This window comes from Hyalella azteca, unplaced genomic scaffold, assembly GCF_000764305.2.
Source record: "Hyalella azteca isolate HAZT.00-mixed unplaced genomic scaffold, Hazt_2.0.2 contig16110, whole genome shotgun sequence".
NCBI lineage: Eukaryota > Metazoa > Arthropoda > Malacostraca > Amphipoda > Hyalellidae > Hyalella > Hyalella azteca.
Window position 1 is genome coordinate 11,240 of NW_025945937.1, and position 20,210 is coordinate 31,449.

At 40.8% G+C, this 20,210-nt stretch overlaps 1 protein-coding gene across 1 annotated transcript in view; it reads left to right on the forward strand.

Annotated features, from left to right (window-relative positions):
- The first annotated feature begins 1,320 nt into the window (after positions 1–1,320).
- The window catches only part of LOC108670062 (atrophin-1), a 32,375-nt gene continuing 13,485 nt past the window's right edge, over positions 1,321–20,210 (forward strand). The window contains exons 1-3 of the mRNA XM_018157512.1: positions 1,321–1,360; positions 7,949–8,278; positions 8,320–8,636. Coding sequence (XP_018013001.1) covers positions 8,043–8,278; positions 8,320–8,636 — 553 coding nt within the window. The 5' untranslated portion in view covers positions 1,321–1,360; positions 7,949–8,042. The remainder of the gene's footprint in view (positions 1,361–7,948; positions 8,279–8,319; positions 8,637–20,210) is intronic.

Genomic DNA, 20,210 nt, shown 5'->3' on the forward strand with positions numbered 1-20,210 from the left:
TATTAAAAAAGTCCTAATGCTTAAAAGACTGTGTTTTCAAGTTGTAAGAGATCGAGCTAGTTCATTTTATATACGTTAATTAACGGAAGCCTTTTTAGTATTATATACATAAAGAGACGACGTTTGAATTCCATGCACATGCACACAGTTGCCCAGATTTCATCATTCGCTTTTCACAATTTACTGTCCTGACATCGCCGCCGTGTTGCTGCGTCCAATCCTCTTGCATCACTGTTATTTCCTTTGTCTTACTTCAGTGTTCTCATTTAGTCTCAAGTGCAAGCTGTATCAGTGACGTCTACGATCTTCTACTTGATCTCATTCAATTTGGTACTATTTGGTTATTGAACTGAAATGTCTCGTGAACGTCAGCGTAGTAGAAAGAGTTAGAGAATAGTCGAGTTCCGTTACCGTTAGAGAATAGCTGAATTGAGTGATAATCTATGGAGATTGTGTGCGAATACCATGGTCGTTTTCGACATGACAGAAAGTGCTACAATTGCTCATGCTATTCCTAAATTCACTTGACATTTATTCCTTGATATTATTTATTTGTTGATGCCTCTAAGTGTTGAGTTTTACAATGAAACTGCCGTATCGTGTACTTGAAATTTACGCTATGAACTGGTTAAAATTTTCTCTTAAAGTACACATAATGTTTTTGTTATCCGCATTACTTCAGCCTAATCGGCTGTGATAACTAACAATCCATTAACGTTTTGATAGTTTTTTATGTTAAATTTATCTAATGGATGACCATCCTATATGTATGAAACTACTTTATGGAAAGTCTCGCTTCATTTTGGAATCTTCGTATAGCGATATTGTGATAAAATTTGTGACCTTAACGCTTGCTTGCCATTTTCATATGACATGCGATTACAGTGTGTGTCGCCAACGCTGTAAGAGATACCGCAGTGCGTATTAACTACAACAGGTCAGTGATAGTAATGATTATAATGCGTGTCGCCAACGCTGTAAGAGATACCGCAGTGCGTATTAACTACAACAGGTCAGTGATAGTAATGATTATAATGCGTGTCGCCAACGCTGTAAGAGATACCGCAGTGCGTATTAACTACAACAGGTCAGTGATANCTGACGTCCTCTCTCTGTGCCACCCGCGCTTATTACTGGCCTCACAACCGTGCTCTTATAATTCTTTCTTAAGCTTAATGTTGAGTGCATCCTTGGTATAGGCATTAATAAATAAAGGTTGTCTTGCGTAGCATAAATTTTCATTTTGTGTCTCATGGATGATGTACTGTTGGTATGGTTGGTGATGGTCGATGTATTAATGAATTAAGGTTTTCTTGCGTAGACGCCATGCTCTCCCCAGACACCACAACCCCAACCGCAGGTCAGCACTGAACATAACTACAGTGTAACCTGATGTAGATGTTGCATACAGTGTTGTACGCACTGTATCTTGGTATTTGTTTCGGACGTAGCAGTCCCAGGCCACAATGGATCGCCGCCTCTGATTATGTGTACCTCGCACTGTATGCAATACCTGGCATCATAACTAGCCTGTAACCTGCTGTAGATGTTGCATACAGTGTTGTATGCACTGTACGCAATACCTCGCATCATAACTACAGTGTAACCTGCAGTAGATGTTGCATACAGTGTCGCATCATAACTACCGAGCAAAGGTGGGCAGTAGCGCGCTACAGGTAGCGGCCGCTACTAGCGGCGGCTACATTTTTAGTAGCGGCAGCGGTAGCGACGCTACATTTAAGCAATTGTAGCGGTAGCGGTAGCGCCCGCTACTTTTAGCGCATGTAGCGGGAGCGGTAGCGGCCGCTACATTTAGTGCATGTATAGCGGGAGCGGTAGCGGCCGCTACATTTCAAAGTAGCGCTGCCCAGCTCTGCTACCGTGTTACTTACGTATTGCTTCAATTACATGCAGTGCCATATTGCGGTCACGTCATCGTGCCAGTCATCAGTTTTGAATTATCAACTAGAAAATTTCGTTTAAATATTCCACTCGAAAGTGGTTCCGAATTTTAGACTCTATAGAATCCGTTTAGCATTGCCGACTGGAGAGCATTTGTTGAAAATTTTTTGTTCACAAATAATCGGGGAAGCTCCGTCTACTGAGAAAAAATTGGAGTATGCCATTGTGCTATTATAACCTCTGGAACATTCATAGACTTTCGTATGCAATATGAGTGCAACGATTTTGAGCTAACATTGCATCAAATTCGAGGCCATATGTTCAGTCACGAATATTCTCGTTATGAACAAAGNTGTGTGTTAACCGTGCTCTTATAATTCTTTGTTAAACTTAATGTTGAGTGCATCCGTGTGTGTTAACCGTGCTCTTATAATTCTTTGTTAAACTTAATGTTGAGTGCATCCATGTGTGTTAACCGTGCTCTTATAATTCTTTGTTAAATTTAATGTTGAGTGCATCCATGTGTGTTAACCGTGCTCTTATAATTCTTTGTTAAACTTAATGTTGAGTGCATCCGTGTGTGTTAACCGTGCTCTTATAATTCTTTGTTAAACTTAATGTTGAGTGCATCCATGTGTGTTAACCGTGCTCTTATAATTCTTTGTTAAATTTAATGTTGAGTGCATCCATGTGTGTTAACCGTGCTCTTATAATTCTTTGTTAAACTTAATGTTGAGTGCATCCGTGTGTGTTAACCGTGCTCTTATAATTCTTTTTTAAATTTAATGTTGAGTGCATCCATGTGTGTTAACCGTGCTCTTATAATTATTTGTTAAATTTAATGTTGAGTGCATCCATGTGTGTTAACCGTGCTCTTATAATTATTTGTTAAACTTAATGTTGAGTGCATCCGTGTGTGTTAACCGTGCTCTTATAATTCTTTGTTAAACTTAATGTTGAGTGCATCCATGTGTGATGTGTGGTACAGGCGTGAATAAGTTTTCTTACATAGCATAATTTTTCATTTTGTTTCTCATGGATGATGTACTGTTGGAATGGTTGGTGATGGTCGATGTATTAATGAATTAAGGTTTTCTTGCGTAGCATAAATTTTATTTTTGTTTCTCACGGGTTATGTATTGTTGGTATGGCTGATGATGGTTAATGTATATCAATGGTGTGGTTATTTATATACGTGAACGACTATTATTTTTCGAACTGATCACTGCAGCCCAGAATGTTTCTACGTTGATTAATTTCCACTTAATTTACAGAATTATGTCAAGAACGTTCGAGAAGCTCCCATATTGTTCCCAGTTCCATTATTTCTCGTTCCATTACTCCTAAATTATATGAGAATCTGTTGCTGCATTCAAAATCAATTTGACGTTGATGTGACTTTCCTAAGGACCTGATAGACTTCGTTTAGTATTCCCCTGATTTGTTTTCTTGATTGATATTCTCTTGTATAAAACTTGATTGTTTGAAGCAAATTCTACGATGCGTGACAATCTCTGGCATTGTATATTCTATTACACGTTTGCTGAACGGTGCACGTGAAGCCTGAGCCTGGTTTTTGTGTCATAGGTACAGTGATTAGTCTATATGTGTCACTGGGCTTCTCGTTCGATGTGAAGGCTAATAACAGGCTACTATTTCAGTCCAATTGATAATTACTGTCAGAGTTTGGATGGGCGATCGTCGGTAGGGAACGCTATTCCTTAATTTACACCGTTTGCAGAAACAAATATCAATAGTGGGCTCACTTTCGTACACAAAACATTTAGCTGCAAGTTTCGAAGCTATCAGTGCCAGGTGTAGCAACACACGACATTAATCAGGGTGCACATCAGCCATGGCTACGGCGTTAGTTACATATGTAACTAGCCGTAGTTACTGCATCAGTTATATATTCCTGCGTGGCTAGCTGTGGAAAAAAAATGTTCGGGGGCCATACTTTTAAAACTCGCTAAGTGAACGTAAGTACTTACGCTCTATTTTCTTGTCTATGATTGGTGGATTTGGCTTGAAAGGCTGTCAATGATTGGCTGATGAACTTACGATCTCTTAACTTTTTTTGAAAGTATAGGCCCGGCTACACACCAGTTGAGCCATTGGCCGTAGTAAATTGTTAGCGTTACACTATTGCATGCAGTGACCGACTCATTCAGTTAAATTAGTCTAGGGTTACTCCTGCGTTATCATTTCAAGCCATAATCCGACAATAGCTGAGCTAGCTCTAGGCAATTACACGTTGGCCACACATTCTAATTCAATGTGCGGCTTCTGTTCAGCTATAAAATAGAAATTGTCGTGAGAATTCATGCCGTCGACATCGAAATGTTTGCTTTCTTGGGTATATTATTCATCATAATCGTTAAATATTCTGCTCATAATACAAGATTGAAGTGTAGCGTGCTGCGCTTCATCATGCAATTTCTACATCATGTATTGACTTCCATGTCTCAAGCCATGTTAAATGTTTTGGTGAAATGTGGTGCCTGTATTCCTTAATCACAAAATTCTCCTGAATAATTCTAATAGAGACGTTTTTTACGTCTTCCTGTACACGTTTGTTAATTATTCGCAGAGCTCTGGTACAAGTGGACTCTTATATCTGACACCCTGTGATGTTTCTTATGGCTTGTATTTCATATAAATGCTGCGTGATCATCTATACAGGTCCATCATTAATGAACGCAGCGCTATTCCTGTGATCTTGGAAGAACCCTGCTGAAATCTGGTTATTTTTCACTGCACCTACCGTGCTGGACTCTGATAATAATTCTATGCACGTTGTCTATGCGTGCTTCTTTCGTCGCAATGCATGAGTTTATGACATGAAGACGCTTCCAATTCCGTTTTCTGTCTCAATAAATAATCTAGAGGCCATTTCTCGTATTAACTTATGTACCTTGTCTATTGAGCGACGACACGTGTGTTGCTGTTAGAGACTGGGTATCGTGTCCAACCCTTTACTGCTCCAGCCTTAAGATTTTACCCGATATAGTATGCATGATAATATAGTAGATGAATTGTTTCAATTCTAATAATAAATGCGAAAATAGAGAAAAATTTGGCGAATTAAAATTTCAATAAATAACAATTGTTCGAGTACAAATTTTTCAATTTAACCTCGTATAACAAAGCTGCATGTAATCGATGCCTATTCAACGGGAGAGCTCCCATAAATCGTGACGATTCTGCTTCGCAGAGTTGCGTATAAAGTATATATGTCGCTGAGATTCATGATAACAAATGAGTCTACGAGCAAACTGCCATTCTAAATTTCAATATTATATGTATCTGTCAATGAACGTCTGTTTCTGCATGTGGATACGTAAAGCCTGGCATCCCATATATATTGAGCTGTTCGGGCGCATGTTCACGATAATTATCATGTCGAGTTGTGAAATTTTATTCACTGCGGTAGGATAATAAGGCAGTGCAAAACTGGTAAGGTTGGATCAAAACAGGATAAGTTGGATCAAAAATATGAATTTAATTTTGGAATTGCTGTGTATAACTTTAATCAAGAGATAAATAATCTTGTCTCGCATTTTGTGACTTAAGTCGAATGGGAGCTCTATGTTCCATGTTTTCGTTCACTTTTGATCACACAGTGACAGTTCATCGGGAATATGATGATCATAACACATGTCACTGCTAACACAGTGACAGTTGGGACAACTCGTTTGAGTTAAATTATCGTTATAAATGAAGTGGCGCTGTGCTGATAGATTTCTACGAACACGATGCAACAATTTCGTGTTTTTTCATCTAAATCGAGATTATGATATCACGAAGGCAAAATTTGCGTTTGGAAACATTTCTTATTCCCAGCCGCTTTCTGATCAATCATTGCAACCTCTTCTTTTCGCAAATTCTCCCTACGGGCATGGAAACAAATTGAGCGAGATGTTAGCACAAAGAAAATCAGGGCAGCTGATTAAATGATCGAATTCTTCGGTCATTTGCCTACCTGTCTGTGTACGTAAAGTCAACAAGATTCACACAGAAAGAAAAGTGCCGCAACTGAACTGAAATTTCTAGTGAGTTTTGCTGGTCTATGTTTGAAGTTCTCATGGATTCCATCGCCACGCATGACTCCCTTAATTTGGCCTCAAGCTTCAGCCTCGTACGAAGCCGCGATTCCACACATTTTCTTGCGACTGCCGCTATATAGGTTTATATATTTCCTGGCTCAGGTGGTTGCTTTGTAATTATGCTAATTTTATTCTCTTGTGATCTGCATATTGCAGGGTGTGGTATGCGTGTGTTGCAGAGCTCCCATGCTCCTTACATATGTCCGTTGCAGAGCTCCCATGCTCCATACATAATGTCCTAAGAGTTCGCATACCTTTAGCAAGAAGTCTTGGGTTTTATAATATAGCAGCTCGTAGATACGCTTATGATTTATTCATACATTTATTTGTATTTTTATTTTCAATCTGCTTGTGTTGCTCGTGGTTTTCTTCGAGTTGTGATGAAGAGCACCCGAATGTCGTTCATCTTAGAGACATTTATTTGTGCTAATTCAACAAGTTTAGAATGAAAATATAAACTTCCGTTTCTAATGTCTGTAACTTATTTTTGCATGTGCTTAAACTCCATTTGTTCCCGAAATGAGTGAAACACTTATAAGTAAGATATGTTCTATAAGACTTATCAGAGTTGATTTCATCGACGACTTGTTAGAAAGTACACTTTTTATTGTATTATGAACACTTGTAATGGATTTAATCATTATTTGTCTTACCGACTCTTACTCGGCTGTTATTTCAAGTCTTATTTTTAGTGTTGATTTTTTAATAGATCTAATTTATACTATTTGTCTTACGCGGCTGTTATTTCAATTCTTTTTTTTTGTGTTGATGCTGTGTAAATAACAGTTGAAGCGCTAGCGTGCGTAGCGCTCGAGCTGCTACGTTCCTCACAAGTCTGAGAGATTACTTCGTTCGTGGAATTCCAGCGCCTCCATTCTTACGTGGGACAAAATTCTCGAGCATCCTAGGATCGCTGACATCCGCTGCGATTAAGAAATACTTCGTCCCAGGGACTTCAGAAAAATTCGGACCGAGACTAGAGCTCTGGCAGTCGAACGGCATGCGCTCTCCAGGAGAATGTCCACTTGGCTCAGATCAATCAACCATTTCCGATTAGATCCACTCAAGCTGAAAGGCTTGTTAGGAAATTTTAGATCCTTTCACACAGAAATTTTGGCCACGAAAAATACTTTTGATGATGCTTTTTTCGTATTAATTTCAGTGTAAATTCTGAACACGTTGAAGGAATAGGAATTTAATTAGCTGCGATACATCGGGATTTACCGCTAGACGCTGATAAATGTTGCGTGTAATTATCAATTATTATTCCATTCGAAAGCATGATAGTAAGCTCACGATATCAGTTTCTAGGAAATAGCTTTCAAACATCCATTATATATTTGTTATTAGCGCAGATAAGCCGGCAACTCGCGGAAAAGTGTTAAACCAGTAAAAATTTATTAATTGTATCTTGTTTATATACGTCACTGAAATCGAGCAAGCTGCCAACAAATTTTCAGTTGCATCTCTCGTTAAAATAAAGACAATACATTTGAAAAGTTGTAATTTTGTATATTTTTTTGTAATTTGTTGCCACAAGCGCAGCTTTGAAGCGGAAACTTCTTTCTTTTTCCTCTAATTCAGCGAGAATATATCGCGTTGCGTGATTTTTAAGAAATTTTAAAAGTTGCAATAATTTATGATATGTTACCAAGAATTACCGCACGTTGAGCTCACGTCATATCTGTCAATACTCTACATGTTTTCTGTCTCTCAGGAAAAGGTGCATGAATCCGTTTCCATGCAGGAAGCTTGAATTAATTTTTCTAGAGCTGCTTTTGTTCTAAGTTTTTTCACGAGGTGCAGAATTGCGGTAGGAAATGGCAGATCTCATTGTGTTGTTGTTGCCTAACTTTTTGTGCTCGCAACTCTTGCCATATTTTGTGTTTATGATACATTTTGTTGTTGTGCTGATCGATGATCGTTGATCTGATGTGCAGCCCAGATCGTGCGTACGGCGGGGACAGCGAGGAGGAGATTATTGTGGTCGACTCTTCCCCACCCTTCCCCAACACTGCCCCTCCCCACCTTCTGATGGGTGCTAGTCCTTCTCATTCCCCTCACCTCCCATGCCATTCCCCGTCCCTCGTACAGCCCATCTCGGCTCACTCCCCTTCCTTGATGCAACCTCACTTGGCTCACTCCCCTTCCCTGCTACAGCCTCCCCTCCCTGCCCACTCCCCCCTGCCCGGCCCTCCTCCCCACCTCTACACCATGAGCTACGCCTCCTTCCCCGCCGACGACGCCCCACTCGACATGAGCCTCAAGAGGCGCTGAGGTGGTGGTGGTGGTGGTGGGTCCTCATCCCCAGATCCTCATCCCCAGATCGCAGATATTACAGTCCTCATCACTACCCCGCTCCTGCATCACCGTCTCCCCCACCTCCCCCACATCATCCCCTTCTGACGGGTGCAAGGCCCACCATCGCTGAGGATGTCGCAGCAAGACTCCCGCCACCCCCGCCATCCTACAGCGTCGCTACCGCTCATCTCAGGGAGAAACGCCCCCCCATCACCGTCCCCGTCAACCCCTCCATCCCTACAAACAACAACAATAATATCTCCATGAGCAACCGGAACGGCGTTGCCAAAAGTGATGGCGGCCGCACCAGACAAGTCGTCGTACGCAGTGAGTATCTCTTGAAATATATTCTAATTTTGACGATGTCAGTAATACTGCCAAACACAACGGTCCTGGTAAGGGAATAATTTTTTTCCTCTTACAAAAACCTTATGACCTTATGATGAGTTATGGATGGTCTGGTTCGGATTTGAAATTACTCATCTTGGTCCATTCTATCCTTGTTTCGAGGCTCATATTATATACTAATTAGGATGCATTCTACCTTTGTTTCGAGGTTCATATCACTCATCCTAGATCATTCTACCTTTGTCACTAGGCGTCTTCTCTACTAGCGACTTAATATATTACTTTTAAAGAGCCTTTGTTTGACATCATCTTAATTCAGTTTCTCAATCGCCTTCTGTGCTTGCTCAACTTGCATAAATTCTTACCTAATTGACTCCAGTTTAATAAGAAGAGCAAGCTAGCAACTCTGTAATGATTTCTCATCATCTTATATGTCCTTATGATGATAAGAGACTATTGGGGTGGATCGCTGCCTCGTAACTTACAAGTATTGCTTATTGACCTAGCCTGCGTCTATGGCTGCGCCATGCTACAATAGTTGGTTTGCTGCTCCCTGTACCTCTCTGCTCACACGGTGCCTCTTGCTGCTCCCGGTACCTCTCTGCTCACTCGGTGTCTCTTGCTGCTCCCTGTACCTCTCTGCTCACTCGGTGCCTCTTGCTGCTCCCTGTACCTCTCTGCTCACTCGGTGCCTCTTGCTGCTCCCTGTACCTCTCTGCTCACTCGGTGCCTCTTGCTGCTCCCGGTGCCTCTTCCATTTGCCTCTGCTTCTTTCTCTGATGATTTCTCCTGCATGTCTTTCTCTGGTGTATGTCCGGTGTCGCGGCTACTCTCCGACCGCGGTCTTGCGTGGTTCAGGTTACTGAGAGCTCGTTACTTCAACGAACTCCTCAGTGTCACACATTGTGCTATTTATTTCTATTCATATTTTTAAACAAGGATGTCATTTCATCTTTGGTTCTTTCTAGTTCCCTGATGCACAGTATAATACACGAGAAGTATTTTTTCGTGACTGTATATTCTGTGTGTTTCATATCGTTTGGGGAAGACTTTTCCTCAAGTGGTGTAACCTCATGCAGTGCCTCGTAAATGCCCATTAGTAATTCTTGATAAATGACCATGAGACGTGTTTGTTAGTGCGACCTTCGCAACTTTTCTCGCTATGAACTATGAAATGTTTTCTTTCCGGCACAAATTATGGATGACATCATTCAACTATTTCCGACCTCGTATTGGATATTCGATGCTTCGCTACTCTGAACACCTCCTATATGCACTTAGTTCATGAATTGCTTCTGAGGCTTGGTATCAATGAATTTTTAGTTATTAAAGAATATTTAGGTATTAATGAATTTTTAAGTATTAATGAATTTTTAGGTATTAAAGAATTTTTAGGTATTAATGAATTTTTAGGTATTAAAGAATTTTTAGGTATTAATGAATTTTTAGGTATTAAAGAATTTTCAAGTTTTAAAGAATTTTTAGGTATTAATGAATTTTTAGGTATTAAAGAATTTTTAGGTATTAATGAATTTTTAGGTATTAAAGAATATTTANATGTTGCCCTAAATGAATTAGCAAGAATTACAGTCAACTTTTCTTGAACGGAACATAGTCTGAGCTCTGTCTCTTATACACATCTAGATGTGTATAAGAGACAGCTCTACTCCCACCATCTTCATTCTCTCTTCTTCCATTCTCTCTACTCCCGCCATCTTCATTCTCTCTTCTTCCATTCTCTCTACTCCCACCATCTTCATTCTCTTTCTTCCATTCTCTCTACTCCCACCATCTTCATTCTTTCTTCTTCCATTCTCTCTCCTCTCACCATCTTCATTCTCTCTTCTTCCATTCTCTCTACTCCCACCATCTTCATTCTCTCATCTTCCATTCTCTCTACTCCCACCATCTATATAGATTCATGCAGAACCTTGTTCTATATTAATCTTTTAGTATAGTATAGTATCTTCGGCATTGAAGAATTTCAATTTTCGTATCTTCGGCATGCTGATTCTTGCACTTTTCTTGACTAGACTGGCCTTCTGATAGAATCTTTTCAACGGAATCTTTTGTACGAATAAGATCTATATACCTTGCTGAATATGAATCTTTTGTTCGAGATCCTCACTCACTGGTAAATGGCTTACAAGGTAATAAAACATGCCTTTCGTTTTGAAATATTGCAAAATCTCTGCGAAAGTTTTGTTTCTGCCAAGTGCGTACATTAGATGTTCCGTATGCTATCGTTAATTTTAGTTATATATTTGCAGGCGCATATTTGGTGAATATCTAGTGAATATTTGTTCGAACCATGGATGTTTACTGATTAATATTGATATTGTGACCGTTTCGGAGGAGTAGAAGAACTTTAGTATTTCAATAATATTTTCATAAAGTTATAAGTCATAAGTTCACGTCATTCTAAAGGCATTTTTATCATGCCTCCGCCAGTATGAGACACAAAACTGTTATTTTTACGTAGCGTGAAGTTTCTGTGAGCGTTGTTTCCCTATTGAGTGTTGAGGCGAGAGACGTTCAGGCCAAGAGGAAAGAAGGTAAAGAGAGGGAGTGTTTAGATGAAGGAAGGTTCGGGGGAGGGACGAGTGGAAAGCGTTAAAAGGGAGGATATGAGGGAGGGAAGGGGGGAAGTCTGTGAATGGTCTCTCCAAAGCCGTGAAGGCGCTCCCCTCACCCCCTGCGCGGCCTGACACCCCTCCCTTCACCCCCTCCGCGGCCTGACACCCCTCCCCTCTCACCGGACCTCCCTCGCACTCTCATGCTTTATCTGTTCCCCGGGCATCATTTTTAGTCTATCTCTTACGAGTTGAATAATTATTTTCCAATTCGAGTATCGATTTAATTCCATCAAATCAAATACATTATACCACGCGATACAAAGTTGTACGTGTGCACGGTGAATTAAAACCACTTTCTCTCTCGCAAGGTAAGCTATTATCATTGCTACTGTGCGCGCGTCGAGTGCAATTGTTGTCCGCTTTACCGAGTGAGAAGCGAACGCGTCGCTGGAGTGTGCGCCGCGCATGGCTCCTTGTGCTGCGCATACGTGGCGTGTAGCTGACGCTCCTGTCACTGCCAGGTGGCTGACAGAAGTGATACTGTTACAGCCAGGTGGCTGACAGAAGTGATACTGTCACTGCCAGGTGGCTGACAGAAGTGATACTGTCAAGGCAAGGTGGCTGACAGAAGTGATGCTGTCACTGCCAGGTGGCTGACAGCCGTGATACTGTCACTGCCAGGTGGCTGACAGAAGTGATACTGTCACGGCAAGGTGGCTGACAGAAGTGATACTGTCAGTGCCAGGTGGCTGACAGAAGTGATACTGTCACTGCCAGGTGGCTGACAGAAGTGATGCTGTCACTGCCAGGTGGCTGACAGCCGTGATACTGTCGCTGCCAGGTGGCTGACAGCCGTGAGAGTCTGTCGTGTGGCTCACAGCCATGAGAGTCTGTCTTGTGGCTTACAGCATGAGAGTCTGTCGTGTGGCTTACAGCCATGAGAGTCTGTCGTGTGGCTTAAAGCCATGAGAGTCTGTCGTGTGGCTTACAGCCATGAGAGTCTGTCTTGTCTTGATACTTAAATGAATGAAGATAGTAGAATAAGTAGATTGAATGAAGATTGTATGCAGGAATATGAATGAAGATTCTATACAGGAATAAGGCTCGTGTGTAGGAGGGAGGCTTGCACTGATGGCTGAAGGCTTCAGACAAGGAACGTTTCGGCAGACGAGGCTGGAGGGGAGAGGGGGAGAGGGGGTTACGGGCGGCCAATATGAGCTGGCGCGCGGAGGGTACTGAGTGGGGTAGAGGGGGAGGGTACTGAGTGGGGTAGAGGGGGAGGGTACTGAGTGGGGTAGAGGGGGAGGGTACTGAGTGGGGTATAGGGAGGGTGCTGAGTGGGGTATAGGGAGGCTGCTGAGTGTGGTAGAGGTCCATTGTACCTCGTAATATACGAGTGTTATGTGGATGTCGGGAATCCGATTTAGAGTGCGACGGTAGCTTGTTCCCGTAATATGTTGGTAATTCCTACGAAAAGTATTCCAAGGAAGCAAGACGAGATATTCTGATCAACAAAATTCGACCGTGCGATGTACCCGCAATGCCAAAATCAGTACTCTTAATTTTGAGTCTCCGTTGTGAAGTTTTTGAGTTTGCTATTGCTGGAAATTATTTGCTGTGCAATATGTGTTGAATCGGTATTATATTCTTAATGAATGTGCGTTTGCTGTCACCTTCATGCTATCATGAATACTATCGTCGTAACCTGAATTATTCTCTGGAGAACAGAATGTATTTCGGTCTCGTACATTAACATACGGTATTATTTGTGCTGCTAGGCTTCTGAATCTGGACGTCGTGTTTAGGAGACTTCGTTCCACAGATGCAGGAGGGTAATACATACAAACACAGAGGCAGGAGGATAAATACATACAAACACAGAGGCAGGAGGATAAATACATACAAACACAGAAGCAGGAGGATAAATAGCTACGCTGGGTTACATTTTCATGTCCTGACCACACGAGACCTTCAACTGAAAGGGAGTTAACCTGCTAATCTAAAATACAGAGTTAGCTATTTAATAAAATCGCATTTATTAGGTATAAATTCAAAATTAATAAATTATGAACCAATAGAAAGAGATAGATAAATTTGAAGTTTTTAATTATTCAAACATGGAATTAAAATCCTCCCTATTGGCATTTTGACGTCCAAGCCCTTTTGAATCAGTCACTGCCTGAGCGTTAGGTAGGACGCATAGGAAATAAATATCTGGCTCTACACTTCTGGCCACCACGATCACCTGATCTCACCCCATGTGACTATTTCTTATGGGGTTACGTCAAGGAAGCTGTTTACGTACCGCCTCTACCAGCAACTCTGTTTACGTCCCGCCTCTACCAGTAAAGCAACTCTGTTTACGTCCCGCCTCTACCAGCAACTCTGTTTACGTTCCGCATCTACCAGCAACTCTGTTTACGTCCTGCCTCTACCACCAACTCTGGTTGATCTGAAGAACCGTATCACTGCTACGGTGCACTCAGTAACAGAAGATATACTTTCTCGTGTGTGGGACGAGTTTGGCTACCGTTTAGATGTTTGCCGTGCAGCACAAAGGGGACACATGTTGCCGTCATTGTAGGACATCAGTAAGCGTGCATTAGTAGTATCAGTAAGCGTCTATGCAACCATTCATTTGGCTGCATGGCTCATAAAAATGTGTTCCCGATCCACGCTGTGTTAACGCGGCTACCCAAATTAACTTGGTTCAGGTGGTCCCTTCAAAATAGAAGAGCGCTTGACGTCACAACAGGGCTCGGGATTGCGATGGATGTGCGCACTGCTCGCTCGCCCACACATCTTCATACCTGCTTGGATCATATACCTGCCCATCTGCTGCTCTCTTGTGACCTACCTTGTATGTGCGCCTGCCTATTGTGCTCATAGTTACATCGTGCCGTTCCTTTGTTGACTATTATTCTGGTGTGTACCTGTGAGCGCGGATCAAGAATGGAAAAGGCGTTTTTGAAAAGACTTAGAAATACAGCTAGCAGAAATTGTTAAATTCTAGCCTGTGAACGAAAAAAAGTCTCACGCTGTTAGAATTTCTCTTTTAAAACGTTCAGTAACTTACTCTGGAAGTATTTTATGAAATGAAGTATATTCCAGAAATTTATTTGTTATTAATCATAATATAGGTGTGCTTTTAATATGCAAATCTAGGTGTTGATTTTGTGGTTGTAGTTGCGTAAAAATGCGACATGTTTTCCTCCCGTGTGTGCTTGTTTCCAATATTTGAACCTATAAAAATGTACTGTTTCAATGTAGAAACATAAGATTGCTAATAAAAATGTACATATTTAAATGATACTGATACCTATCGGACTTGCGTATTCTTAACGCATGTGCCAAACCCAGTATCATTTTGCCGAGATCGTCGGGTCCGCCGTGTATATCGGAGCCTCATCTTCACGGTCCTTATTTCCTGACTTCCTTCGCGGTTCGATGACTGTAATTATCTTCTCCCCGAAGCCTTCCCTGAATTTTGCCCCATGACACTTGTTGTATTCATGCGCCGCGTCTCCAGCCCGCTTTCTTCGAAACACTTTTGTTCATGTTCATGACCCTTGTTCATGTTTGTGTCATGTTCATTTGAGTTCAGTTTGTTTACTGACACTTGCTCACCGACACTTGACACTGATTCAGTTTGTTCATGACACTTGTTCATGTTTGTTTGTTCATGTTCATGACACTTGTTCATGTTTGTTTGTTCATGTTCATGTCACTTGTTCATGTTTGTTTGTTCATGTTCATGACATCAGTTCATGTTTGTTTCTTCATGTTCATGGCACTAGTTCATGTTTGTTAGTTCATGTTCATGACACTTGTTTATGACACCAATTCATGTTTCATGACACTTGTTCATGTTTGTTAGTTCATGTTCATGACACTTGTTTATGTTTGTCTGTTCATGTTCATGACACCAGTTCATGTTTGTTTCTTATTCAAGGAATTTTGTCCGCCCTTTTACTGTACCTGTACAATAAATCTGTATAGGTATAGATAGCCTTCTCATTTAGGTTTAAATGGAAAGGTGCCATGCAAATTCCTTCGTTTGATTATAATTTAAATAAAGAAATATAATTTCGATTTTCGCAACGTGTTCTTTCAAGAGTGTTTGATGTGAGGTTATATGGTGATATAATAGTTTTAAATCAGTGTTGTTGTTTTAATTTTAATCAATATATAATTTGAGGGCAACCCGTTAAAAAATAAATTCTTGTATGGTTTCGAATCAGAATTTTGCTTTTTAAGCTATCTTTTATTTCCATCTTTGTGTGCTAGAGATGATCTCATCGTCCGCACGACCAACTTCATACGTTCAGGAATGAGTGAATTTAATGATGAGAAACTAGTTCTTGCTGATTCCTGATTCTTGGTGGCTGTGGTGAAGAGAAAGGGGAGAATGAGGGTGGGTACAGGGAATGAAGGGGAGGGGATCTAGTGGCCCGAGGCTCGGTCGTGCTGCGAGGTGTGAAGTGCTCGACATCAGGCCTGCTGCACCGTGGGATTTCTGGCCCCCTTTGTGCTGCGGCCACAGCTTAGGTTAGGTTAGGTTAGGTTAGGTAGGGAGGTGCTGACTCCAGTGACCTCCTGTACTTTCATTTTACCGCTTTTGCCATAGATATTGGGCGTTAGGTTACTTGTACTGAAATAATATTTGTATCCTATAAATTTCTGGCCACCGTTGTGCTGCGGCCACAGGGAGGTGCTGACTCCAGTGACCTCCTGTACTTTCATTTTACCGCTTTTGCCATAGATATTGGGCGTTAGGTTACTTGTACTGAAAAAATATCTGTATCCTATAAATTTCTGGGCCCCGTTGTGCTGCGGCCACAGTGAGGTGCTGACTCCAGTGACCTCCTGTACTTTCATTTTACCGCTTTTGCCATAGATATTGGACTTTAGGTTACTTGTAGTGAAATCATATTTGCATCCTATAAATTTCTGGGCTAGTGTGGCTGAAAGCCTCCCTCTACAAAAATGGTTATATCCAAGAAATTGTTGATGGACATTTAGTGAATTTTGTTTAGTTTTTAAAATTATTAGTGAAATAATATCGTGTGCTTGGATGGAGTACTCGCTGATGCGGTGCAGTACTGCCTTGAAATGAAAGTATGGGGCCTAATGTCGATGTAAGAGAAGAGTTTGTACTTTCTATGAGAGATATCCGAAAAATGTTTCTTGTATTTGTTTCAATAAAAAATTAGATTAGAATAATATAGCTGTCGCTATTACATTTAATGATTTGATACACCTAAGCTCTTATTATTTAACTTTAAATTTAGTTCTCAAATTGGCCGTAGTGGTTTTAAATTCATTATATCGTCATCGATTTTAATACGCTTCTGCACGAACTTTGACAATCAGTCTTTTCTTGAAAAATGAGTTAAAGTGACAAATTCAAGTAAAGAAATAGACGTGAAATTAATATCACGTTTTGGCTAAAATAAATCCAGTTAATAACACCAATTTGTAGCCCAAGTCACATCTTATTAAACACAGTGTTTACACATAGATTTTTCTTTCTGTCTCCCGAGATAAGACATCAATTGTACTCCAGCCATCTCACATAACAGCTGCTGCATTCATTTACAGTACGAAGCGCCTGCATGCAGTAAATAGCGGCACATACTTCGGTTCTTCTGTCAAGCCCAAAACGGTAGCGAAGCAAGGTTTTTGCCCGCATGAGCAAGCGTATGATCTGAGCAATTTGTGAAGCTCGCAGGTTTTTTTTTTGCGTCGACGTCGATATGCAAAGTGGCTATGGCATTGCTGGGTGAAGCCGAGCTAGCTTGAGATCCAGTCTAGCTGCTAGCTATATGAGTTGTGATCCTTGGACTGCATTATGGCTGCCTCCTGCTTATCTCGAGACTCCTGCGAGGTTCGCTACCTCTGGAATGCTGCCGCCACCGCCTTTGACTTGCTCGCACGCATACCTTCTCCAGCGTGTGGCTCTTCATTGATTGAAGAAGCCCGCATGCGTCTACTTGATCATATCTCTGCTTATAGGTGCTTTATCTGCCTATAACAATGGTTTAAAATGTCCCTTGCATTTTACTTGATTCTTTGACCGAATCTCAGTTTTTCGTGTTAAGTTTGAATCATTTTATGTTGTTGATTTTCTGATACTCAACACTAGTCTTATCAAAATCATGCACTGTGGTTAGTTTTTGCTACAGTTACTCAAAGGTTGTCATCCGCATGGCTGTATATACAAGTACAACGTTATGAATGTTAGTTGCTGAACGCTTGCTCTAACGTTGTAAGCAGTTCATCAGTGCCTTAATTACAGTGTTTGTGGTCATTCGCCCACGTCTTCTCGGCAAGAGAATAATCTTTTATTGTGCAGTCGCAACTAGAATGCCAGAATCATGCATCTAACAATCGCCGATTTTATTTTAAACTATCCTAATATTGTACCTATTGTCATACTTAAATATTGTCATATAATAATATTATTGTCATACCTAAATACTGTCATACCTAAATTTACTTTCGTTGAACGATATGAATTATGACCGACGATGAATGATCGATTACGGTCTAAGCTCGTCGAGAAAACTCCCTGTAAAGTTGTGATCTTTTTTACTTCTGTAAAGGGACACAATGTTGCCCTAAATGAATTAGCAAGAATTACAGTCAACTTTTCTTGAACGGAACATAGTCTGAGCTTATGCTGGCTTTTTATTAAAGTATTACCTGGTAATCCTCTTATATACATGTTCAAAACTACATTTGTCCTAAAATCTCTCTAAATTTCGAAGTCGCGAAAAGAATATTCAGCAAGGATTATCATCTTTTCTTTAAGTGTTCTGAAGATGAACGACGTAATTATTCATTTTAATTATTTGTGCGTCATCATGAAAGCTCGCTAACTTAATTAATTGTCGTGTCTGACGGAGACAGGTTCGTGTTGCCAGTGTGAGCTGTTTAGCCACGTATCCACGATATCAATCTTGCGCATTCCATCACATTCTCGACTGTTTAACTCGAAAGCTTATCAGCGTTAATTATTGGCATACTCGCGTAATTGACCGTGCGTTCGATAATTGATGAGTCTATGCTAGTGCGTTCCTTAAGCATGGATAGCAGTCCTAGCAACTTTCAGCTGAATCCGGGTTCAGCCCGTCCCCCTGACACCACCCAACACAGACCCCCTCCCCCTCCCNTTCATTGTCGAAACTGAAGCAGGCTTTGTAATATATCTAAAAAATTAGATCAGTACTCACTGCCTGTCTCTTATACACATCTAGATGTGTATAAGAGACAGATGTATAATTTTACATTTAAATGGTACATTAGAACCATAAACGCCGCAACTCGAAGAATGAATTCATGAAGTTGATGCATTAGAGAAAAGGAACATTAAAGAATAAAAGAACGAAACACCACTGAATGAAAGAGTTCGTCTCTGTTGCCACTTTGACCCTAGCGCGCTCAGCTTGGATGGATGGATCTGTGCTACGCAAATACCCTATAGGTCCTCCAATTATTTTATACTTGCTGTAGGAATAACATTGTGACTTATACATCATGCGCTACCTCTAGGGCGGCATTACTGAATAACCACTGTTTCGGCAGGCAGCTATTCCATTTGATTTTCTGTTATGAATATCTGCAGACGTTAGTAAATTTGCATGGTGTGCAGCTGGATTGTATGATTCGGCCATGACACGGTCTGAAGTATGTTTTGAACACGACGATCTCCTTGTATGTATTTGAGAAGATCGCGCGTGATGCTACGCTGACTCTGTGGGCAGTCACGGTTTAGTTGTAAGGTTAGGTTAGGTAAGGCTTGCCGTGCGTCAAGGTGTACCACGAGCCTAACAACTGCAGATCATGTTTCCTGTAGGTTCTTGTTTGAATTATGCTGCAGCGGACATATTCATAACTTTGGGTTTCACTTGATAAACTTTTTTCAAGTCTTAGAGGTCGTGATATATTTATTAACCACCTGTGTTTGCTTGGGCATGATCCATCGCATCCGTTTATGTTAATACCTGTTAATATTACATAATATTACGTATGGTGGAATGAAATATGTGTGATAACTGGCTTAGTGTTTCGTCTAAACTTTCACAGAATTTCAGGTGTTGCTTATTTTGTCACTTAGTTTACGTTATAAGTTAGTGAATTTGCACTTTTTGCTTATCAGGGGTAATTGAGGGCTTCAATGGTGATTACCAAAAGTAATTCAAATGATGTTAGTATCCGTCTTTACCACTGATGATAAGTGCGAGACGTATATATAGGCGAGATAAGCACCGTGTATTTTGAGACTCGTGATATTTTATTTCCGTCTCCTGATTCGCTCTGGCGGACAAGAGTTGCTCGTACGTCGTTATTAGGTTGGGGCCATACTTTCAAAATTCGCTAAGTGAACGTAAGTACTTACGCTCTATTTTCTTGTCAATGATTGGTGGATTTTGCTTGAAAGGCAGTTAATGATTGGCTGATGAACTTACGATCTCTTAACTTTTTTTAAAGTTTGGGCCCTGGTCTAATGTTCAACGATAAACTCGAGTATGAATTTCATTTTATGTGAGAAACATTATTCTCTGTAACCCCGGGTTTGATAGACTGACAGATGGACGAAGTTTGAACATGTTGGTCGTTGATAATTTGTATTGTATCCCAGATTCTCAAATTGATAACGACATTGTAATTTTACCAATTTATCAACACTAAGGGTTTTGCTAATCTTCACAAGTAGTTTAAAAACTAGTTCTAATAAAAAACTTTTGGCAACTTGGTTAGTTGCTGAGTGTGCAATGCCATGACAAGGGTTGTCTCAGCATACTGTCACGACTGCTTCTGTTCTGTCTGTACTGTCTGCTGACAATGCCATGACAAGGGTTGTCTCAGCATACTGTCACGACTGCGTCTGTTCTGTCTGCTGACAATGCCATGACAAGGGTTGTCTCAGCATACTGTCACGACTGCGTCTGTTCTGTCTGCTGACAATGCCATG